A 23,501-nucleotide genomic window follows, 5' to 3' on the forward strand; every position below is an offset into this window, starting at 1 on the left:
GCTGCTGGCATTAGCTACACATTTAATGAACTTATAGTTGTATCGACCATCTCGTCAAAGTCTCAGCAAGAAAGCCAATATCTGTGTTTTCCAAAAATATCAATCTATTTTTTAAGAAACATATGTATGCATAAATATGTTAATAAAAAATGAGCACTAAAGATTTATATTATTTTTTTATATACTAAGCATTTGACAACATTGGGTTTACATAAATAATACACAGATGTATTTCTAATTGATATAAGCGTTTCTCTAGGAGAAACAAATATACAAACACAGAAACATCTGACTGATTCGTGACAACAGGTAGGACAGTACAAACACAGAGGATCAACAATATCAACAAAGAGACACTCACATGGCAAGCTCTGAAAAATCAGTGCTGTGAGAAGGCTAAGCACACAACAGACAGCAGGCACAGCTGCATGCACGATAAGCAGACTCAAGCGAATTGACGACACAATACTTTATGGAGTAACAATAACCCAATTTCGTATTCCCCTCTACTATTGTACGCTGGATCCTGGTGAGAGCTTTGGCTCACGATGTCAGCTGACTTCCTTTCATCTCCCTCAACAAATCTGTAGTGTTTTACACGTATAAAATTCAACTTTATAGTTTGACACAAATGCCTTGGGGACAGAGGGTCTCGATTAATATTTTATGGAGGAACTGATCAAGGTCTTATTCTTACCCAGACCCCAGCTCCCAGAAGGATGTTTCCAATACAAATGCATAAAGATTAAAGAGGCTGAAATTTGCCTGGGTGGTACATGACGATGTGTGCATCCTGATGATAGGCTGTTTCCTGTTGTTAAATGCAGATACATCTCTAAGCTACTTGCTCTCTAAGCTAAAGCCCAGTGGTGTCTCTGAAGCTTTGGTCCATTTCCCACGTGTATCTGACACCACGGGGACAGGCATTCCCAGCCCTCCCTCCTCCAGAGCTCAAGCATGCCAGCCAGCAGCAGAGAACCTACCGGTCTGCCTAGAACTCCTGGGAACCCAGGCAAGCCCTGGAGAGGATGGACGACAGAGGAAGGTGGATACAAGAGGGTGGGGGGGCAGTTGGGTGGAGAACAGTGTTTGAAGAGGGGAAACAAACAACACAGAAAAGGAAAAGGACAGATAAGACATACATGAGGAGAGAGAGGAAATGAGAGAGTGAAGTGTTAGCCGCACAGCTGCAAAAGGTTACTGTCTAAGGGTCTATGAAGCCTCGGCCCAAGAGGGAGGAAGGAGCGCTCTGTCAGTTTAAGAGTTTGCAGCCAATCCAGTGGTTTAATCTGAAGATCAAGCCTGAAAGGAGGCCCCTTTGCTGGGTTACTGGTTACTCACTGGTTGACCTCGAAGACCAACAGGCCCTGGTGGGCCCTGCTCCGACATGGAGGGAAGGAAAACAAAAAGTGTGAGCAAGTGCTTAAAGAAATCCTTCACCCACAATATAATAATTTATCTATCAGTCACTCCCTCTGTTTTATGTTAAATTTGTTTTCCTGGCATGCCTTGCATGTGAACAAGGAATCCAAACACAAAGAAAATGGTCAACTGACGTAAAAGGATGGCCGTGCTTAACAGCAGCAAAACTATATCAAAGAATCTGTTTACAAACTCTCGCACTCGCAACTCGTGCAGTATAAGCAAAGTCTCATTTATCCATTCATATGATCAGTGCTTCCCCAACACACGTATTTTTGCTAAAACCTTTATTTAACCTATCTAAAACATATGTGCATGTGAGTGGTGTGATGGGGATGCTCATGCGTTTGAACTCTGCTCGTGCTTTCCATTGAGCAGAGTTGTATTTTTGTTGTATTATTTGTTTTATATGTACATCTCACAGAGCATAAACACATGTGCTACTCTTTTGTTTGTGAGACTGTTTATGTGGAAGTGTTGGTACAGATGTTTTGATACAGTTTTGCTGTAATTAAATGCGCCACCCCTTTTATGCTCTGTTTTCTTCTATCACCACAGATGAATGCAAGAAGAACTAACTGTTCTTCATTAAATCAAGGTGACACGAGGTGAGTTAGTGACATACAAAGTATTATTTTGTGGGTTAAGTATTCCTTTAATACCTCTCCTCTCCTTTCTTTAAATTTATTCCTGCACCCGACCATACGATTATGACATACAGTATGCGTACTGGCTTTTAGTGATCAATGTAAACAATATGACAAGAAAAAATTGGAATGGGAATCCTGTTAGTTTTATATTCAAGAAGCACCATGTGCGCATTATGTGTCTCAAATGAATTAATACTCCTGTATTTACATATCACAATTCTGTCAATCAATAAATACCCAATAAATGAGAAGATAACATATTAACTATATATATATTATTGACTACATACTGTTAAAGAAAAAAAGACACACTTACCAAGTCTGTTAAAAGAAATATTAATTAAAAGTTACACACGTGTCTCTAAACCAAGAAAGTCATTGCTATATCATGCTCTGTTAAAAACAAAAAGCAAAATTTTGTCTTCAAACGTATAACTCACTTCAGCTTACATCCAGTTCTTCACACTTACCGGTTTACCATCCTGACCAGGTTTTCCTGGTTCTCCTGGTATTCCCTGAAATGACAAACCACAGATTGTGTTTTATAAAACATGTCATACTTTTTCATCATGTCTTTAGTGTCGTATCAGTACAATCAAAATTTCCTTTTTTTTTCCTCTTTTCTCACTTTAGGAGTCTGTGATAATTACAATTTTCACCAATTGTAGTAGGAACATCTACAAAAGTGTTTCTGAGTACTTCACCAGGTGTTCAAATGTCCTTCTGTCTGTCCGTGGACAGATTTTAAGGCCGGTTCCCATTGCTCACGTAAAGGAGCCGGCTCACAGAGCCAACATATTTTGGACAAAAACATCACTACGAAGATAGTTGTAATCAGTGTAAGGGGTTTGAAGTAAAGGGGTTGGTAGGAAGGGACCATTGGCCACCCGACTTTCCGCCCCGGCACGCATTTATTTTAAATCTAGTTCTAGTCTAATCTACTGCAGATTACACCTAAAGGCCAGTTTACCTGTGAGCCATCACGTCCTTTTTCTCCAGACTGTCCTCTGTCTCCTTTATCACCACGAGGTCCCACAATACCCTGAAGGACACATTTAAGTATCACATTTGCATATAGAAACATATGACAGTACATCAGATGACATATGTGATTGTATTGTTTGTTTTATATCTAAAACCTACCCGTTCTCCTTGAGGTCCTGTTGGTCCTGCAGCACCAGGCTCTCCCTTCGGTCCTACAACTCCCGGAGGGCCTCTGGCCCCCGGTGTACCAACCAGCACTGAGTCAGCAGATGCTCCCTACAGTACACATATACACACAAATATTTATGAACTCCATTCTTTGTACTGTGAGTAGGTGACATGAGGGGGGATGTTGAGGGATGCTATATTGCTTGTTTGCCAAATTACCAAAATGCTACCCCATGCTAACTATGCCAAGATGCAGTCGTACCCTTGAATTGGACCAATACGTTTTTGAGAATTATTAATTTTTGACAGAGCATTTCTACTGTATCCTCTACAGCATTTCTAGCCTTTATGGCAGTGGTATAGCAGTCCAGGAAACCCGGACCAATTGCATGCGTTGTAAATCAGCTCATGTAATGCTACTCAGCCAATCAAATCTGTGCATTCTGATTAGCACTGTGACTTGAGTCAGTCAGTGAGCTACACATATGAGAGAGAAGCGTCGAAGAAATACCTGAGTAAGAGGAAAGTAATTTTATATGGCATGCTCTAAAGAGAGAAAAGTAGACAGCATAACAAAGCTTTTAATCAGGAATGGACAGACTCTTACATGTTCATCCATCCCACGGGCAGCTAAGAACAGTCTCATATCTCATTGTGTATCTTATATCTCATATCTCATTGTGTATCTTAAATCTTCATGATATGAGTCATATCAGTTTGTCAAAATGCATTTTACGGCATTAATAACAAGGCTGAGAAGGTGTCTACCTTTTGACCTGGAGGGCCGGCTGGTCCCGTTAGCCCGGATTTACCCTAAAAAACAGAAGAAATTCTCACTTCAGCGTGAAAATGTTTACATAAAAAATGAATTTCTTCTCACTAACCTGATGTGAAGGAACATAAACAATGTCAATGTAACATAAACACTTACAGCTTCTCCTTTGTCACCCTTCTCCCCTCTCTCCCCCTGAAATACAGAAATACACAACATTAGCAGGATCATGTTCAGTCTTTTGTTTACCCAACTCTCAACAGACAGTATGCTTTAAAATAAAGAGGACTATTACTCTTAAATACCAAACCTCACTTTGTTAAAACTCATCCATCATTATTCTCATTTAAGTCTAACATCTTAAACTAATTAACTGAGTTGATGTGTTATGTTTTTAATAGATTGTAAATTCTAGATGGAGTATTCACTATAAGCCCCTTTGGGTTTCTTACCTCTACTGTACAGTTCTTGCTATGTTTGTTATTAACTGCTTGTTTTTGTCACATCTTATTTGCGAATATATTCAAATTAAAAGTCAAATCCTCAACTCACTCTATCTCCAGGTCTTCCAGCCTCCCCCAATTCCCCAGCTCTTCCAGGAACTCCCGGTATTCCTGGTTTGCCTGACTCGCCGGTGGCCCCTGGGGGTCCCGCTGGCCCTCGCTCTCCAATGGCTCTACCTGGAGGCCCAGGTGCTCCCGAGAGTCCTCGCTCCCCTTGATCCCCTTTTGATCCTCTCTCTCCTGGAAAACCACGGGACCCCTGGTGCACAACAGGAAATGGAAGGAGATAAACAAAATCTAAATGTTAATAAACATCAAATTGTAGCGCACCATCTGGACTTGCTATAATCTTCCTGGGGGTTTTCATCAAAATGTTTGCCTTTATCGTAAGCCTCCAAGAAATCCTTTGTCATACTTACATCTGCACCAGATGGTCCTCTTGGTCCAGGTTCACCCCTGTCTCCTTTGTCACCTTTTGCTGCCTCCTTTGCTGGAGAAACCGGTGGTGTGTCCTTCCTGTCCACAACCACCTTCAGATCAGACACCTGTGTGGAGGCAAGAAAAGGGAAAGCTGGCAGGAGCTTCTAAACATTCAGCCAAAGCCGCCTGTCTGTGAAAAGCTTTACACATCAGTGAAAGACAGTCATTTAGATTTCATTTCAGCAGCCGGGGAATTGCTTGTAATCAGTGTCTTTTTTACATGCTCCACATGAATCCAAAATAAAAGCAATATCTACTGGTCATTTTAAAATATGTTTGCACAAAAAATTGAAAGATATGGTTCTACTATGAAAGACTGAGATAGTTTTTCATCTGCAGGAATACTTCATGAGGTTTGCTAACTCCTCCACCCTGTTGGGGCAACATTTATTCTGGAGGTGACAAATCCGTTATAAACCTACGTCTGTCGTTGGTCGACATCTATGACATCAATCCCCACGTACTGCTGTGGGTTTTAACTACTTGCTGTCCTATTTTTATAATACCTATAAAAAACAGGAGCCAATTTCATGTTTGAACATGGCAACTCTGTTAATCCACTTCTACTAGATTGACGACATTTTTATTTTCTCACTAACTGACAACAGCTGAACATGAGTTGTAAATAAATGCTGAAGCTGTAAATAGCAGGATGACATTTGCAAGAACAAATGGACAAATAAAAACACTTTGCACTAGACCCAGAACATTTTCCATTAGCAAAACAATTATGCTAAAATATTCAGCCACATATCCATGATAGACATATGAGCAATAACTGAGATTAAGGCGGTTAAAAGTTTAGTTGAAAAGGTCTTACTGTTCTTTTGGGAATCTACAGTTTGCCAAATCTAGTTTCAATATGAGTCCATAACTCAAAATTACATTTGACTTTTGAAAAATGACTTATAAACATGAAGATAATCACAATATCTTGAGAAAATTTGAAAATGGGCCATTCACGTTTTTGCGTCGCCTACCATAGTGTACCTTTTAAGGTTCAACAAACAAAAATGTTACAGAATCTTTACTTGTCTACATACCTGAATGCCAAAACTGGCAAGAGCCTTCTGTACATCCTGGTAAGAGAAATACACAAACACAATTAAAAAGGATGAACACAAAGTCCCAGCTGATTCATGGCAGTTGATGAGCTGACGTCTCACCACTGCTGTCCCAGGTTTGCCCGGCATCCCGTCCTCTCCTGGGTCTCCCTGCCAATAAAAAGATATTAAAGTATCAGCAAAAAAGTGCGTAAAACCTCACTCACGTCACACTTTCAATACAATTGAAATGAAAGTTTAACTTACAGCATCACCTTTGAGGCCAGGTGGACCTCTTTCCCCCTGAAAAAAAGAAAGTAAGAAGGTCAGAAAAAAACCTGAGTAAGTGTTTATTAATCTTAAGCAAATTGAGATCAATACAGACAACCACAGCTTACTCTGGCTCCCACAGCTCCATGAATCCCAGGTACGCCCTGAAGGACAGAGCAAGGGCAATGATAAAAACATCAACAGATAAGACTGTGGGGGGGCTGCAGGAGCATGTGGGGACAGATGGAGATAAATCACAAATCTCTGCTGCTACATGTGAGAACAATGCTGCTGGGGACAACATAGCCACACAAGGGCTAGATATAAGCTCGAGGTTTCTGACTGATATTTCTGTAAAATGACCTTGTCTGTGATAGTATGCAAAAAGAAACAATCACATGAAAACATAATGAGATGCAGAAGATTTTTTTGTGTATAATTATTTTATCTTTTATTAATGCATATTAGCCCTTGAAGGTCTATATGATTCCTAGCACACTACGCTTCAGGAAAAGCACTGATGTGTGTCAAATTCTAATATGCATTTCAAGAACGTAGTTAAAAACAATGTCAAAGTGTTGCTCACTCACAGGAGTTCCTGGAGGCCCCTGGGGGCCTGGGATTGGTGCTGCTTCAACTCCTTTAACATACACCACCTGATTGGCAGAGACAGTGTATAGATTAGTAAAGTTAACAAACTATAGTTCTGATTTATAATATTTCTCAAAAGGTGCATACATGTGTCCCACCTGTCCAGGAGGACCAATGCTGCCGGGCACTCCAGGAGCCCCGGGAGGGCCAGTGGGGCCTACAGGCCCAGAAAGGCCCCGGTCTCCTTTCAGCCCATCTCGGCCCTGGAAAACAAATGTGATTAAACAACAGAGGCTGCAGTCTTTTTTTTGCTTAGGAAAGTTCCTAACTGGGTGAAATGACCCAGAAATATCAAAGTGACCATGAGTGAGTGACCAAGAGCTGGTCGAAATTTCAAAATTCTGAGGAAAAGTTGTCTGGGTCCCGACTTTGAATCCACCCACTCTACTGAAATCGAGTTGACTGATTCTGACAATGGAAATAGAGTAAAATGAGTTTACAATTCTATCTGAAATCAGGTAAAGGGAAAGGTGCTTTAATGTTTCCTGTCTTATGTCCGTTAGCACACAATACATTTGGCTCTTAATGAAAACAAACGATATGCCTATTTTGTATACATACTTTTTTTTCATATAATCATACTAATTTGGATTCACATCAACAAATATAAGCGGACAGAAAGATGAATGTAAGCAGCTGCTCCCAGTGTGTTTCACTTTTGTAACTGGTAGCCTATATTCCTTATTTATTTCTGTTCCAATCATTAAGTAATATTTTTCATTTTTATAGAGCCTGAATGAAACATCACAGTAAGAACATATGAGGTGAAGTATCTCAGATCCGTTTTTGGCCGGCCTTCGGAACACTGTGGTTTGCCACAGCAGACACGTGTCAATAACATCAGCCGACACATAATTATGCAGCCTCGAATAGGGATTTTCAAAGTCGGGGCCCCAGGGGGGGCTTAGCAAATTTAAAGAAGGAGGAGGAAAAATGGTAGTAAAAAAAAGTTAAAACTTTAAAAATAATAATAATAATAATAATAATTATTATTATGTATATATAGGAGAAAGGACATATATTCAGAGGTTGGTGTTTTTAATTGCTGTATTACTGTTGAACTATGTTTGGAGATATCTTGCCTCGGCTGTAACCTCATGCTATTTGGGAGGCGTAGCATAAGTGCAACCTGATTCTCTAAGCACCATGGTTATTTTTTCCTAACGCCCTAATGAATTCTCCATCACAAAAAAAGAAAAGCGTTTAGATACGGACATAGGATGTATTTTTTTTGGACGATTCAACTGCTGCCTGCGACTCTCTCTCCACAGGGTTACTTCCTCTTGCGCTATAGTGGAGGCTGAACTATAAAATCAAAGCAGGTGGCCACTGCCACCCCTCCACTGATGTTCTGGAGATAATTAATATGAATTTGCACATGAAAACAGCAGTCTCACATTTGGTGCCCCCCTGGATTCCTCTCAGAAGTGGCTCCCTCTTAAAGGCTAAGCTTGATCATTAGAGGCTGGTGAATTTATATAGCTGCTTCTCAGCAGACTATTGATTCAACGGAGAGTGTGATGGTAATGTCAATGTCAGAGCAAACTACAGCTGATAAATACACACTTGAGTGGGAAAGGGATGAGGAGAAAAGCAAAGAGGAAAGCTTATGTGTAATACAATAAAGTCAAGTATCAATACAGGAAGGAGGGGGTTGGACGGGGCAGGTTGACAGGACAGGATGCAGCGGAGACACAAACTGACAACAAAACACAGAAATAATGATATAAAAGAGACAACACAAAACTGACATCTCTTCCAGCTGCTCCTGATTCTCCTTTGTCGCCCTGCAGATAAAAGACACCAGAGTCACATTCACAGATATACAGACATAATAAGCACAATCTCATAAATAATCTTCTAAAAAACACAGGACTCCTACCAAGCTGATGTATTGTTTGATTTTATCTTACATGAGTTGTGTCCTGTAGTATTAAATACACTGCAAACACTTCAAAAATAAAATTCACAAATACTTAGTAATTTATCAAAGACACTTCAAAAGATCATTTCACATGACAACATTCTTAACAGTATTTTAATCTACAAATTTTAAGTTGTGGATGCCCCAACAGCACAGATCTATACAATCAGTTTTTCAGTTTCGTGGTGGACACCAAAGATTAGAGGCATCAGTTCAGTATCTGACCAAACGTCTCCTCCTCTGTTCCTGAGTTAATGTTAAATAATGACTGGAACTGACGTTTGACCTCTTGGATATAAAATGGCGTCACTTCATTATTTTATAAAATTTTGTGATAATAACCATATGAATTCTTGATCTATGGCAAAAAGCTGGTTTTATGAGGTCACAGTTACCTTGACCTTTGACCAAAACGATCTAAAATAGTCCAGCTTGAGTCCAAGTGGATGCTTGTGCCAAATTTGGAGAAATTCTCCAAATGTGGTATTTAGAAATTATGTTCACAAGAATTAGAAGGAAAAGGTCACAGTAGCCCTGACCTTCAAATACCAAAATTTAAGTTCATCTTTGAGTCCAAGTAAACGTTTGTGCCAAATTTGAGGAAATTCCCTCAAAGCATTCCTTAGATTTTGAGTTCATGAGAATGAGATGTACGTACCCACAACCTGCAATCATAATGCTACTTGGCACGGCTGTCACCAGCACCAAGACTTAAACATTTTTTTATAGATTGGTCACATAAAACACTGTTGGTCATCTTAAGTTACTTTTATTGAAAATAATCCTGAAAACCTACTTGACTAAACCTCATGCTCTTAGTGCCAGATGATTGTATCAACAGAGAAGCAGCCACAAACCTTTCTCCCATCTTCACCTGGCACACCATCCTCCCCCTGTAAGTCAAAAGAAAATGCATTACAGACTCTAACAAACACACAAACTGAATAATGGCCAGCCTGCTGCAGGAGCGCTCAGATAATTCAGCTCCACTGTCTTAGAGACTCACTTAGAGACAGCCATTATGCAGCAGACCCCGAAATAAATGTCCCCACTGCTTTATTGTCAAGGCCATTACCAATTAGAGAATGATAGAGAGACAAACTGAGAGAAAAAACAAAAAAGCACTCCTGAAGAAGATTAGTTTTCTGACTGTTCACAATAAATATCAAAATGTGTCAAGTCACGATAAAATAATGTGCTGGGTGTCATATTACAGTTTGTGAGAATGACGAATGTATATTACATTCAAGATGGTGATGTTATATCAGCTGGGAAAAGTTATAGTGAGGAGTTACCACTTTGCCGGGAGATCCGGGTTTTCCATCTTCGCCTGCTTTACCCTGAAATACGACAACAAGAATGATGACACAAAAAAAAGGTAAGTGTGGTTGAAAACAGACAAAGATGTAAAGAATGAATGAGACCGATGGATAGATACATGAAATATTAAAATAAAGTTTGTGTGTGGGTGTATGTGTTTGTACCCACAGGTGTCCCTGCAATGCCTGGAGGTCCAACTGGCCCCGGTGGGCCCTGTTCCCCCCTAAGTCCCGGTAAACCCTGATAAATCAAACCAACACACACCACAGTGAATGGTTTGAACTTATTTTTATTCAGACTACGTGCTTGCCAAAATGAAACTAATTCAGATTTGTGCGCATTTTACACATATTGGGGTGATGTAAGGACTTTTAAAGAAAAGGTTTAACATGTTTGGACATACAGCAGCAGGTACAAGTGGAGGGAAAGGCTGAGGGTGTTCAAGCACCTGCCCCTTGATGATGGCTCTTACCAAGTAGAACATTGAACAATTATTAATAATTTTCTATAAATAGAATTACACAGACACTCAGCTGTGGCATTTAGATGGTGAGTTTCATTTGTGTGATTGATTATGACATTATATTTCTAGTACTAACATTACACAGCGTCACCTTCAAATCGTGCATCAGTTACGCAACATAGGTTTAATAGTGGCCCCGACTGCTGGTTCTTACTGGGGTCAAGTAGGACATCATTTTTGAACTGCAGCTGAGGTTGGACACGCTTGGATTGGACGCTTGTGTGTTACAGGTGCTTGAAGAGGTGAAAAATCACACGCAAAGTTCTGTTTTTCAGCAAACATTTGTCAGATTTGATTTACTGAGTAAAACACCATTATATTGCACATTATATGAAATTCAATTAGAAATTAAATTGCTTTTTAATTATTTAAAAAGTGGAGCTCAAAAGTTGAAGTGTTGTCAGATAGCCTAATCATCCTTGACCTGTCTTGAAAACCTTTCCTTCATGGGTTAGCTGAAAGGATGACCGTGGCTATGATCATACAAACGTTCATGTTATGTACTGCACAGTTTAAGAGAATATAAAGGTAAGGTCACCTTAAATTACATCATCACACACGGTAATTTCCACATTTTAGAAATTCTATTAAAAAATCCTTGATTTAAATTTAATGTCATTTTACTGTAATTAAAGGGAAGGCCAGCTCATATGACATTTTAACAGTCACAGTTTCCTCATATTTATTTATCATGATCATAACCCCCTGATTTCATCTGGAGTAGGACAACAACAACACATTACAATACATTACATTTTATATGGATAAGGGCTGCTATAATTAAACAGGTTATGCTGTAAATCATGCTGGTGTATGGGATTTTAAAAGATTATTCAAAGTGCCCTTTTTTAGTTTGAGCACCTGCCCTCTTTATGCCCTCTGTATGGCCTTGTTCAACAGCAGTAATAGAGTGGCCATGTGTCTGTCCCTTGAAAAAGGATTTAGATTTTTTAACTAAACTGTAAGTTGAGTAAGTTGTGGACTTTCAGAATCAATGTTATGATCATATTAACATTTCACAGTCTCCTGTGAAACTGGACTGGCCTTGAGATGTCTTTCCCTACAGTTGGCTTACACAACTAGCCACAACAGTGAAGACCGAATTTATACCCCTCCACAGTGCCCTCTACTGCACAAACACATCACGTGCACATATGTGGTTGCAGCTCGGGGGCAGCTGTGTGCTCACTGAAAATGTATTTCATACAGAATTAGGATTATAGAAGAGTTTTTAAACAACTAACTGAATAAATACAAATACCACCACGTAAGTAAGCATGCAACAAAAACATCAGCATTTATTTTCACATGATAACTACAACGAAACAACCACACAGGAAAAAGAAAACTCACGTCTCTTCCAGGATCCCCTTGCTTCCCAGGGTCACCCTGTTCCACAAAACAAAAAAAACAAATACAATCAGCTGTACACATTCACCTTCAAATGCAGCTCTCCACACAGTGTGTTTTTTAGTTTGGAGAAAAGCTAAGGTCAGGTACCCTCTGTCCAGGTGGTCCGGCAGCACCTGGTTTACCATCCAGACCAGGACGCCCATCTAAACCGGATGCTCCCCTTTCTCCCTGAATGCACAGATGTTAGAAAACTGTATTTAAAGTACAGCCTGACACAGCTTAAGTGGCTCAAAGGATCATTCAAAACATTATGCTTCTATTTCCGCTTTTATTACTGATTTTAATTATTTGCCTTATTCTTACTACGGCGAGAGAAGCCTTGCAAACTTCCACTGTACCTGAGCATGATGAAAATTAAATTAATTAATTAATTAATTTTAACTTCTGGCCAACTGAGAATCTACCAGCTGGGAAACAGAATCCAATGGAGTGAAGGAAAGCAAGACCAGCCAGTCTATTCATCTTTTTCAAAATTGATAAAACAACATGGGTCACTTAAGCAGGTGAGATCATGAGGACCAGCCACACTGATTAATTTCAAACCTTGTCTCCAGGCACTCCTCTTTCCCCTGTGTCACCCTGGAAATGTTAGAGGTGAAAGTGATGTAAGCGTGTTTGAAAGCAAATGAGAAAATAATTGAGGTGTTTACAAATACGTAGATATAAAAACTGAAATAGAGATTTAGCGAAAGCAAACTCACTCTTGTGCCTGCAGGTCCCCGTTGTCCCTCAGGACCCTTTATAGACAGCAGGAAAAAGAAAAAGTCGTCACAAAGCATCATCAGTCACGCATACCAAATCTACAGGGGGGAAGAGGTCAGTGCGCATACAGATGGATATACTGTACTGCGGCTCATCAGATGCTCACAGAAGCATTTATAAATTGCAAGAATGAGGCAAACTCACTCGCAGGCCTGCAGCTCCGGGAGTCCCTGCTTCGCCTTTCTGACCTTTGCTGCCGTGCTCTCCTGGGTCACCAGCGTCGCCCTGGATATCGAAATGATGGAGGTTGTAACTTTCAGCTGATCATGACATGTTTTCAGCTTTTCTACAGTGTGTCTACCATAACTACAATAGCTGCAATAAGACTGGACTCGGGGAGCACTCATTATGACTCATAAGTTCTTCAGAGATACAACACAAACCTTCTCTCCTCTCTCTCCTCTCAGCTGGCCCTGGATGTCGGCCTGTTGAGGAGAACAAACATGTAGCATCAGAACTAGATTGTAGGAAGTTCTTTTAATCGTAAGAAGATAATACATTCTGCAGTGTTCCTAACTCTTTTTTCAACATACAGTACAGGGTGACACACTCACCACTTTTCCTGGTGGTCCTGGAGGCCCTTGAGGTCCCTTTAAGAAGAGAGTGACAAATGTGAATCCACTTACAAAAGGTATAGAGACATATAAGCACTTAAAAAATAAAGCAAACAACAAACCAGTTCTCCTTTCTCTCCTCTCGGTCCTGTGGGTCCAGGGCTGCCCTATGATCGAACACAGATCAATAAAGATGCTGAGCAGCTGACCTTCCATACTGTTTCTGCTCTCAAGGCTTCAGTGGAAAAGCACAGGAACATATTGAAAAGCTGTCTGTACGATGATACATAAATGTGTGCCTCACATTTCGTCCGTGCTCTCCTGGGTCTCCTATGTCTCCTTTCTCTCCTGGTCGTCCTGGCTGACCAGCCAATCCCTGAAGGAGGTCAATTCAAAATGTCGGTTTAGTGAACTTTCCATCAATGGTTGTTCTAAAGTTTTAGCGTTATACTTTTAAATGGTTCAAAGACATGTTGCCCTACCCTCAGTCCTCTTTCTCCTGACTTCCCTGGAAGCCCAGACTCCCCCTGATAAAATGTTTAAAATATTTGCGATGACATTTACATGCTTGTCTTTAAAAATTGACTTTTTATTTATAAAAAAAGTAGACATTAAGAATATAAGAAGAAGAGACCATACTTACAGGTGTGCCTTCATCACCCTTTTCTCCTCGCTCTCCCTTTAAAACACGTATAAATACAATACATTGATTTCAACTGAAAGGAAACTTTAAGGGCCTTGCATTTCAAAATCTACAACACCAACTGACTAAAGGATAAAAACAGAGAACAAAAAAATGTGAGAAAATGTCATGCCAAGCACACAAAGAGAGTTTGTTCATACCTCTAAAATGGCATCATTAGAAAGAGAAGCATGTAGGAAGGAACAGAAGGAAGCTTAACAGGCGGTCTGATCTTTGATTACAGCACTAAGAGCAACATGCAAGAACAATAACGACTTGATTATGATTTTACAAGACCACAATGTCTCACTTCACTGTGTGAAGAAAACCACTAAAAGAAAGGCACGATAAATAATTTCTTTTGTATGTCGAGAATGCTTACAAGATACTGGAAGAGGTGTGGAGAGGAGTTATTGTCGAAGAGGGAATAGTGTTACTTTTCACAGTTAAAACTATATATAGTATACAGTCAGACCCTTCACACAACTCTTACCTCTTTCCCAGGAAGACCAGGCTTTCCTGGGATTCCTGGCCGCCCATTCTCCCCCCTCTCTCCTGTGTCACCTTGATCTCCCTAAAGAAAGGTTAAGTAACCAGTTCAATAATCAAATAAACCAAAATAAACAAACAAACAAAAAGCAGCCAGGCCTCTCACCTTGGCACCTGGCCTTCCACTGATACCAGGAAGTCCCTGAGGGGAGAGCACATGTTTTATGCATTTTTGGTTTGAGTGGTTTTGGGGCACGACTTACACTGACAAGTGGCACAAGAAAATGTTTGATGAATAATGTATGCTATTGTCAGGAATACACCACAGCAAGCATTATGAGTGTGTCATTTGTTGTTATCATTATAAAGAAGATGACTCAAGTGCCAACTCACTCTGTCTCCCGGCTCTCCTTTAGATCCTGCAGCGGACCCTCCCACCCCTGGAAGCCCCTTGCAAAGTGACGGAGAAGGAAACATCATTTAGACAGACTGTAAGTGTACTGCACAGACAAACATTCCATATTTTCTAGAGCATCGTCATCCTCTGGTTGCTCACTCTTTCTCCTCTCTGTCCCGGCTCTCCTTTTTCTCCCCTTGGCCCCTCCGAACCTGGCAGGCCTCGGTCCCCCTGTGGGAGAATGGCAAAGGTAAAAAAAATCCAACAGAGTGAAGGAACAGTGGGCTCTGTTCTTAGTTTTATGAGTAAAGAATTTGATGTCTTACCTGTTCCCCTTTCTTGCCGGGAAAACCAGGAGCCTGCATGATTTGAATAATACATTAAGGGCTTGTCATCACAGACAGACTGTCATTGACATTAAATGCATATCCAAAATAAAAGGACTGATAAATTATTATATGTCATGATTTTTTTTTTTTTCTTATCTGATAACTCACACTCCTGCCAGGCTCCCCGCGCGCACCGTCGTTTCCCTGTGAACAGACAGGTGCACTTGTTCTTTCATCTTTGCTTAGAAATTCATTACATCAGATTATGAAACGTTCTGTGATGGAATCACGTTCCCATTGACCTGCTGCTTCTCGTATGATTACACTTAATTTAATCAGTCTCACCTTTTCTCCTGGTGCTCCAGCGGGCCCCGCTAAACCCTGATGACAAATGGAAAGATTCATTCATGAGAATCTATACATTTATAACAGTCAGACCATGCAGCAAATATGAAACAAAAAGGCACACTGATTAGCCAATAATACATGGGAGTAAGTCACTCACTCTTAACCCTGGTGTTCCTGTGAGCCCCGGCTTCCCTGGGTCCCCCTGTGAGACAACATTATTCAGATGACAGCACACAATCCCACTAAAAGGAAAGGATTTCAACAGTTGAACTAATTTAAATTAAAAACTGAACAAACATGGTGGTACTCACTCTCTCCCCAGTTTCACCAGCCGGTCCTCTCTCCCCCTGCAAAGAGACACATGTCCACATTCACTGATTGTTTTCAAGGCAAACTGCATGTTCAGTTACTGTGACTGTTGTAACTGGAGTCTTTCCAAGTATCGCTGGAAGATTCTCGTCTTTGATTGTTCGACTTAAGCCAGGCTCAGACTACATGAGTTTAAAAATCCTAACTGATTTTGGGAGTAGGCTGCATCACACACATTAGGAGAAGCTTCACAGATGTTCTTCTCTATAATCGTAAGCATTCACACACTACAAGATTTGAAAATAATGGCACATTATACACATAGGATATTATTAAAATTATCATGCCAGAGGACTGACGCAGTGCGACAACTTGCTATAATGTTATTAATGCTCTGCAATGAGAAAAAAACTTAAGCAGAAGGCGAAATTAGTTTGGATGAAAAAATGTTTGGGCAGATGCAGTCAACACAGACCGTGTATCCTTCAGCAAGAACTGGAGGTGAGATTTTAAATGTCAGTTTGATATCTGTCAACAGTGGTATGTTAGGTAACATTAGCCTCAAGGGTTAATATGTTTAGAAGTGCTTATATTTTAAATCCTAAATATCAAACATGTATGATATTATCAGGGCAGCCCTGATCAGTGTAAGAGCAGTTCAGGTGATTCGAGACTGGATGTATATACCTCTCACATTAGCACATAATCTGAGCTGCAAATCAGTACTGTCCAAGGTCCCAGACTGGATTTCTCCTCTGATTTTCAGGAGGGTGATTCAAGGATAAACCTGCCCATAACTCCTGTATTCTGAACCTACCTATACTGTCAACAAAACCTGCATCTTACAGAAAAGGGTTACTGATCTCTGTGCATATGGAGTACTAATGTAAATTTAAAAATGATCATACTGTAAATGCGCTACTGTTGCTTGGGAGGGTTTGCTGTCAGAAACTGAGAGATTCTCAATGTGCATATGTGCATTGACTCATCTCTCACAGATGGATCAGACCCCCCCCCCCCAAAAAAAAGAGATATATAATAATTATAATAATATTAAATAATAATTTTATAATAATAACTGGGATCATAAGACCTTGAAATCTACATTAAAACCGCCTTTCATTTCAGGCATGAGCAAGTTCCCCGCAGCATATTTTTTACTGGATTGAAGAGCTGTGTCTCCACCTTTTTCATTACATTTCTTAATGTGAACTTTTCAGACCTATGTGATCTGGCTCAGCAATATAGTTCATATTATTATCCCATTTTGACTGTTTAATTTGTTGAAATTACATGTGCTTTTCTATGTGGTAAAATGTATGACTAAACCTGGTGCCACACATATTAACAAGGTCAGTTAGAATATTAAAAACCTGCACTTACACCATACAGACACAGACATCCACATACTTGACCTTCTTCGCACCACTCACCCTGTCTCCCTGTGATCCAGGCTCGCCTGGCTGTCCTCGGTCACCCTATCAAAATAGAGAGCATGACAGATGTCATTCCTCCATGAACAACGTACAAAAGAAGTGATTTTCTTACCTTTTTCTTACCTTGCTACCAATTTCTCCTGGAGGCCCACGGGGACCCTGAAAGACATGAGCAAAACATGTATCTATTAACTGCATCAAGGAGGTTATATATCAGTCCTATTTACGTATGTATTTGTCTGTTGGTTAGCAGGGAATCTCAAAAATGACAAAAGAGATTTCAGTGAAAGTTGGTTAAAAGTTGGGCTATGGCCCACAAAAGAAGTGAATACTTTAAATTTGATAGTGCCACTGTGTGGCCATCTATGAAGCACTTTATACCTTTGCTCAAAACTCCTTACTTGTGAGGAGAAGAAGAATAAATACTATTCCTCTGCCTAAAATGTATATCTATCCATATAGATCATTCATGACATACATTTTGCCACTTGATGAACTGTTTTACAAATGGTTATAGAGCCTAACTGACATCAATTCACACAATTCTTCAACTTATTGTGCCATATTTTAATGGCATTTACACAAAGTAATTTTGGGAGAACATGCAAAATTTGATGGCATTCTTCTTAGGCACTGCTACAGCATCACAATGAACTCAAATGACCTCAACATAACAGCTATTAGTCTCACTTGTACTTTGTATATTTTAAATCTTTTTTTGTGCAAATTGTAGAAGTCAAAGATTTAGGGGATTCTTCACAAATCAGTGTAACTGTCTCTTACTATATGATACAGATCTTGATCCAGAATTTTAAAATGGTGATTGGTATGATAAGGATTGTGCAGACACAGCAGAGGTATGTGCTATCAGTGCTATCTAGTATTTACTGTATATATATTGCGTGAAATCTGGATTTTTCATCATGACATCAGTAATCTAAAATTGCTGTGTGTTCACCGTACCCTGTCCCCAGGCTCTCCTTGCCTGCCTGGAGGTCCAGCCGCCCCATCACCACCATCACCCTGAAAAACATCCGAAAACCATTACTCTGGGAAAAACACCTCACATGTTCAAACACTCATACCATTTATCAGTCTGCAGCTACCTTGTCTCCTTTGCTGCCTTGTGGTCCTGCTGGCCCTCTAAGACCCTGAGCCCCTGGAGGTCCTGCAGCACCCTGATAATAAAAATGCAATTAGCAAATGCAAAATACACCCTCACATCCACTCCGAGTTCATCTGCAAACTAAACATGTCAGCACGTTGGCAGTGATTGACAGCGCTTACTGGGGAGCCCTTGTCGCCCTTCACGGCCACCCCGCTGCCTACTCCTGGAGGTCCCTGTCAGCAAAGAGAGATAAGAGCTGAGATCATTATGCTCGCAAGGTCCTTGGGATATTTCTGCCGTGAGAGGGCAAGTTGGTGATGATGTGACTCACCCTGTCTCCTGGGCTGCCCCTGTCTCCCTGCAGAGCGAGAAAGAGAGAGGGGAAGAGAGGATGCTGAACATTGTTTTTGGGAAACATTTCTCTATGGTAACACAAGACACTGACATGCTTTTTGCATATACACACTTAAACAAAGGTTGATTTATTAACATCCCATCTTTCTTTTTACTCCATATAGAATCTTAGCCAACAAAATGACAATGCAGTACCAGGACAAAAACTAAATTATCGTCATGACAGAAACAATCGAGTGAATAAAACTGTTGTTTGATGTAAAACTTATTTGGTGAGAGTGAGAATCAATACAAATACTAAAATATTTAACAGTGTGATTCATGTGACTTTCCTGATATGAACTAAGAATAACATCCATCTAAATTATCAAATATCAAAATTGGGTATTGCAACATGCAGAAAAGAGTAGTCTTTGTGAATAAGTTATTGAGATCTTCATAAAAAAACAAAAATTTTAAAATTAAAATCATACATTAAAAATAGCTCTAAAATCTTAGCTTTCCTGGCACATACAGTAAATGCTTGAGCCTCCACTCAAGAAATATATAAGTGGCTCAATGCTACCACCAAGTGCACAAGTTTAATAATCACAGTTTCATGTTAGAGCTGTGGTTGGGGCCAAAAGATCCCATTGGGAATTCATTAAGGTCTCTAAAATACCTTGAGAAATCTAAGGAAAGTTTTTTTTCTTGTTTATAGTATGAGGGAATGTAAATGAAAGGATGTATCGAGGAAGTATGAATTTTAAACAGTGATTTCTGAACTGCTTCTTTTACTACAATAATCTGAATTGATTTGAAGCTGAGTTTATGACATAATTAACATAAAATTAAAAATGACAAGATATCTCTATTAATTAAAGGAGTTAAATTATTTACTGAATAACTTGATGTCAGTTATGTCAGTATTTGGAACAAAGGTATTTTCATTAGAAACTATTCAAAGGAATACTTCTCCCGCCATCCCCAAATGACCATCACTTTTTGTCATGTTTTTATCCTGTATGTTGTCAGTGGTGTCTGAAAACTAAACTGTTGAATGGTTGCCTTTCACTTTATACTGCAAACTTAATCTACTGTACCTACGGGTACAAATAAGGTAACCTGAAGCTAAAGCTGAACCTGATTACTTACTTATTGTTACATTGAATTGGTGTAGAAAACTTTGCTTTTCTAAAATGCCTCCACAGTAAACAAAGAATCAAAAATCATATTTAATTCTTGATGAACTGGAGTCATAGGGGTCCATGCTTGGTCCACAACAGCAAAACTATACCAAGACATCTGTTTACAAACTCTCACACAGCTCGTGCTGTATAATCCAAGTGTCATATATCCAGTAATATGCTCAGTACTTCCCAAACACATGCATTTTCACTATAACTTTTTTAAAGGGTTAGTTTGGAAAAAAACAATAATAGGTAGACTGGCAGCTCCCATGTTCAGCCAGGTAAAGTTACTCCTTTTGTTAATGGAGTCTGACTTTAAAGACAGCGAAGATAAGTTTCACTTTAAGTTCAGTTATAAATAGAAGGATTTAAGCTAGAATGCACTACTGAGCATACGTTAGGGAACTTCTGAGCATATGTTAGGGAACTACTGAGCATTTGACTGGTAAATGAGACCTAGATTATACTACATGAGTTGTGTGAGAGTTTGTAAAGTGGAGTTTTGATATAATATTGTTGTTGTTAAAAATAGTTGACTTCAATACATCAAAAGATTCTAAGTTTTTGGTATTCTCTATTTATCGTGGAGGCATGCAAGACAAAAAATTTTGTTTAAGAATTAAAAGTTACACAAGGTGAGTAACTGATACTCAGATTATCATTTGGGGGGGTGAGGTATTTTTTTGGGAGTTTAGAGTACCAAAGTTACTTTCTAAATTGAGTAAAAACGGGAAAAAACAGAGAAGGTGACTGACCTTGATGGAGAGTCCTGGTGTTCCTGGTATACCTGGGCGACCATCCTGACCAGGTGTACCCGGCACTCCAGAGGCACCTTTGGTCCCGTCACTGCCTGGTCGACCTGGAGTACCCTTAGCACACAACACAGACACTGATAAGTATACAGAAAAAAGTCCAACGAAAACATATGGACATCTACACATGTCCTTTCTACTGCAGCTGGACTTCACTTCATGGGTGAGTGTGGGGGGGGTTGTGTGAGTCAGGCCCTCTTAGATAAATGTGACTTTACAAAGCAAATTTAGGATTTTGTTCAAAGTCACTCCAGTTTGTTTCTTACCGGTATTCCCGGGATACCTGGCTCTCCTTTCCTTCCTGGTAGACCCCCTCCTGATATAGAGCCAGGTTCACCCTGAAGAGCAAAGCACCGTGAACAGACACACACACACACTTCACACATCACTTTGTTCTGCATTGCTTTCAAACTGGCACAAAAAATACAAATACTTGTGAAGTGGGCTCAGAAAAAGTTGAGAAATAATCAACCAGCTTACCCTTTCACCTTTACTGCCCGTTGGCCCTTGTGGCCCTGTCCCACCTGGTTCACCCTAAAAAATAGAAATCAGTTATGAGACACTGTACTTCAAATTCAGATATCCAACTAACAGCTCTGCAGGTCAAGAGAACGAGTTACTTACTGGATCTCCTCTGATTCCAGGCAGGCCCTGCGAACCCTGCAGATACAAAATCAACATAATTTTAGTACCTCTACGCTAATATGACTACGTTTTGGTGCCTCCCACAGAGTGTATATAAAAATGGTGACATGACAGCTCCTCAAATGTAAAGCTGAAACATCTGGATAGCCCCCTGGTGGCTGGCTGCAGTATAAGTTATCGCCTCTGGCCCATCCAAATTTTCCCAAAGATGGTTTCTGTCATTTGGGTAGTTGTTATCATACTGATGTATATTATAGTGAGTATTATTTTTTTCTATTACGCTTGGTTTCAATTATTATTTTTTTGTGCTATAAAAAGGGGGTGTGACATAATGATTGATGTAATTAACTCTTGATTAAGACAGACAAGTGTATGGCTGGGACCTCGATACCCTGGCTTTGATTGCCAATACCTGCCTATGCCGACTCAAACGTCACCAGGGTGAGATGCCAGCAGCCGGGATATTATGGCTTCATTTTCATACAGTGGGGGAAATGTAGACACACTGTCCATCTTTATATTCAGTCTATGCCTCTACTCACCGGGACCCCTGCACTTCCAGGGGAACCTGGTCGTCCTGGCAACCCTGGACTTCCATCAATTCCAGGAAAACCCTAAACAGAAAAAAAAAATGTGCATTACATCGGTCCTCATTAGCGAAGTTTGTATAGTTTCGGTGTGGCCTTGGCTGCACTCACTCTCTCCCCCTTTTCTCCTTTCACCCCCCCTGTGCGGTCAACAGGAATAGTTTGGCCTGGTGGACCTGGGCGTCCTTCAGGTCCCCTTGGGCCTTCCCTCCCAGGCAGACCATCACGTCCCTATATCACGCGCACACACATTTGAACACTACATTAGTATGCAAAATCAATACTACTTTTGACAAGTCAGTACATTGCTGTCAACAGGTCAGTGTTGATAACTGACTCACAGGATCTCCCTTGCGTCCATCGACACCATCTCTGCCTCTTTCACCCTGTAGAGTCAAAAAAAAAGGCACTCTAATAGCTGAAAATACAAGTTACAAGACAAATGGTGAGAAATTTAACAACTCTGCACTGTACCTTCTCCCCACGCTCTCCCCTCTCACCCTACAAGATATTGGAAAGATTAAACTTGGATGTCATACTGTATAACTTCAAGTAGGGTACATTCAACAAGGCTAGAGTCTGTCTAATAAACTGTCATTATTACCACAGGTTTAATGACTTAAAAATGTCAAGAACTCACCTGAGGGCACTGAACGGTACAGTGGCTTGGACCTGGACCTACCTAAACAAAAGAAGGACAGAAACATTAGCCTGAGATGAGAGAGGTTTTAGTACTATATCATCCTTTATTGCAGTAATTACATCCCTTTTTATTTCCATAAAAAAAAACGCAAAATACCACGAGCAACATTTGTCTGCACCTGCGTCCAAATGTTACATTTGCTTGTAAAATAGCAAGATCCCTTAGTGGACAGTCACAATATCGTTAAACACAATAATTAGAAGACGCGTTGTTTGCTTTTGGTCATTACTATGTGACTTGTAAAAAAGATCACGCCATGCTTGAAAAACAAGATTATAAACAAAACATGTTTTTTTTATCCCAGGTTTCTTCTTACGTCTGGTATTCTGGCAATGCCACAGAGCAAATCTGCCAGTTCAGTGTGTACATTGTCCAACTGGGCTGCATCACGGGCATACAGGATGTTCTGGGTGCTGCCGTCCGTCACCACCTGCCGCAGCTCCTCTGTATTTGCCTGGCCTATACCAATTGCTAACACTGTCACACCTAAAAGAAAACACACACACACACACACACACACACACACACACACACACACACACACACACAGAGCAACAGATTTATTTAATGGAACAGAGGCAGATTTTGGGATCGGTATTAGTCACATATGGGGAAGGGTTGCCTGTGTAAAAAAATTTTCCATATAGTTATGGTTCTTGTAAACTCAGAAGACTAAATTGCCCCGATGAAGTCA

General features: G+C 40.1%; 1 protein-coding gene across 3 annotated transcripts in view; it reads right to left on the reverse strand.

Annotated features, from left to right (window-relative positions):
• The window catches only part of col7a1 (collagen, type VII, alpha 1), a 74,736-nt gene that overhangs the window by 26,468 nt on the left and 24,767 nt on the right, over positions 1-23,501 (reverse strand). For 2 of the 3 annotated variants that reach the window (XM_088087583.1, XM_088087573.1), the window contains exons 27-80: positions 23,124-23,293; positions 22,745-22,786; positions 22,579-22,605; positions 22,446-22,490; positions 22,216-22,335; positions 22,060-22,131; positions 21,497-21,532; positions 21,353-21,406; positions 21,139-21,210; positions 20,816-20,929; positions 18,869-18,895; positions 18,717-18,770; positions 18,536-18,607; positions 18,393-18,452; positions 17,553-17,588; positions 17,427-17,471; positions 15,996-16,031; positions 15,842-15,886; positions 15,682-15,717; positions 15,505-15,540; positions 15,334-15,366; positions 15,167-15,238; positions 15,004-15,060; positions 14,777-14,812; positions 14,615-14,695; positions 14,083-14,118; positions 13,922-13,966; positions 13,744-13,815; positions 13,562-13,606; positions 13,440-13,475; positions 13,269-13,310; positions 13,030-13,110; positions 12,825-12,860; positions 12,667-12,702; positions 12,211-12,291; positions 12,064-12,099; positions 10,356-10,427; positions 10,163-10,207; positions 9,725-9,760; positions 8,695-8,730; positions 7,042-7,146; positions 6,883-6,948; positions 6,421-6,456; positions 6,290-6,325; positions 6,146-6,193; positions 6,023-6,058; positions 4,919-5,044; positions 4,549-4,758; positions 4,156-4,191; positions 3,993-4,037; positions 3,216-3,332; positions 3,043-3,114; positions 2,543-2,587; positions 1,342-1,377 (exon numbers count right to left, since the gene is read on the reverse strand). In XM_088087583.1, coding sequence (XP_087943709.1) covers positions 1,342-1,377; positions 2,543-2,587; positions 3,043-3,114; positions 3,216-3,332; positions 3,993-4,037; positions 4,156-4,191; positions 4,549-4,758; positions 4,919-5,044; positions 6,023-6,058; positions 6,146-6,193; positions 6,290-6,325; positions 6,421-6,456; positions 6,883-6,948; positions 7,042-7,146; positions 8,695-8,730; positions 9,725-9,760; positions 10,163-10,207; positions 10,356-10,427; positions 12,064-12,099; positions 12,211-12,291; positions 12,667-12,702; positions 12,825-12,860; positions 13,030-13,110; positions 13,269-13,310; positions 13,440-13,475; positions 13,562-13,606; positions 13,744-13,815; positions 13,922-13,966; positions 14,083-14,118; positions 14,615-14,695; positions 14,777-14,812; positions 15,004-15,060; positions 15,167-15,238; positions 15,334-15,366; positions 15,505-15,540; positions 15,682-15,717; positions 15,842-15,886; positions 15,996-16,031; positions 17,427-17,471; positions 17,553-17,588; positions 18,393-18,452; positions 18,536-18,607; positions 18,717-18,770; positions 18,869-18,895; positions 20,816-20,929; positions 21,139-21,210; positions 21,353-21,406; positions 21,497-21,532; positions 22,060-22,131; positions 22,216-22,335; positions 22,446-22,490; positions 22,579-22,605; positions 22,745-22,786; positions 23,124-23,293 — 3,227 coding nt within the window. Of the gene's footprint in view, positions 1-983; positions 1,020-1,341; positions 1,378-2,542; positions 2,588-3,042; positions 3,115-3,215; positions 3,333-3,992; positions 4,038-4,155; positions 4,192-4,548; positions 4,759-4,918; positions 5,045-6,022; positions 6,059-6,145; positions 6,194-6,289; positions 6,326-6,420; positions 6,457-6,882; positions 6,949-7,041; positions 7,147-8,694; positions 8,731-9,724; positions 9,761-10,162; positions 10,208-10,355; positions 10,428-12,063; positions 12,100-12,210; positions 12,292-12,666; positions 12,703-12,824; positions 12,861-13,029; positions 13,111-13,268; positions 13,311-13,439; positions 13,476-13,561; positions 13,607-13,743; positions 13,816-13,921; positions 13,967-14,082; positions 14,119-14,614; positions 14,696-14,776; positions 14,813-15,003; positions 15,061-15,166; positions 15,239-15,333; positions 15,367-15,504; positions 15,541-15,681; positions 15,718-15,841; positions 15,887-15,995; positions 16,032-17,426; positions 17,472-17,552; positions 17,589-18,392; positions 18,453-18,535; positions 18,608-18,716; positions 18,771-18,868; positions 18,896-20,815; positions 20,930-21,138; positions 21,211-21,352; positions 21,407-21,496; positions 21,533-22,059; positions 22,132-22,215; positions 22,336-22,445; positions 22,491-22,578; positions 22,606-22,744; positions 22,787-23,123; positions 23,294-23,501 lie in introns of all 3 variants that reach the window. The other variant, XM_088087578.1, reaches the window with a different exon arrangement.

The sequence above is a fragment of the Plectropomus leopardus genome, chromosome 2, assembly GCF_026936395.1.
Source record: "Plectropomus leopardus strain MGB_pleo_1.0 chromosome 2, ASM2693639v1, whole genome shotgun sequence".
In the NCBI taxonomy this organism is placed as follows: Eukaryota; Metazoa; Chordata; class Actinopteri; order Perciformes; family Serranidae; genus Plectropomus; species Plectropomus leopardus.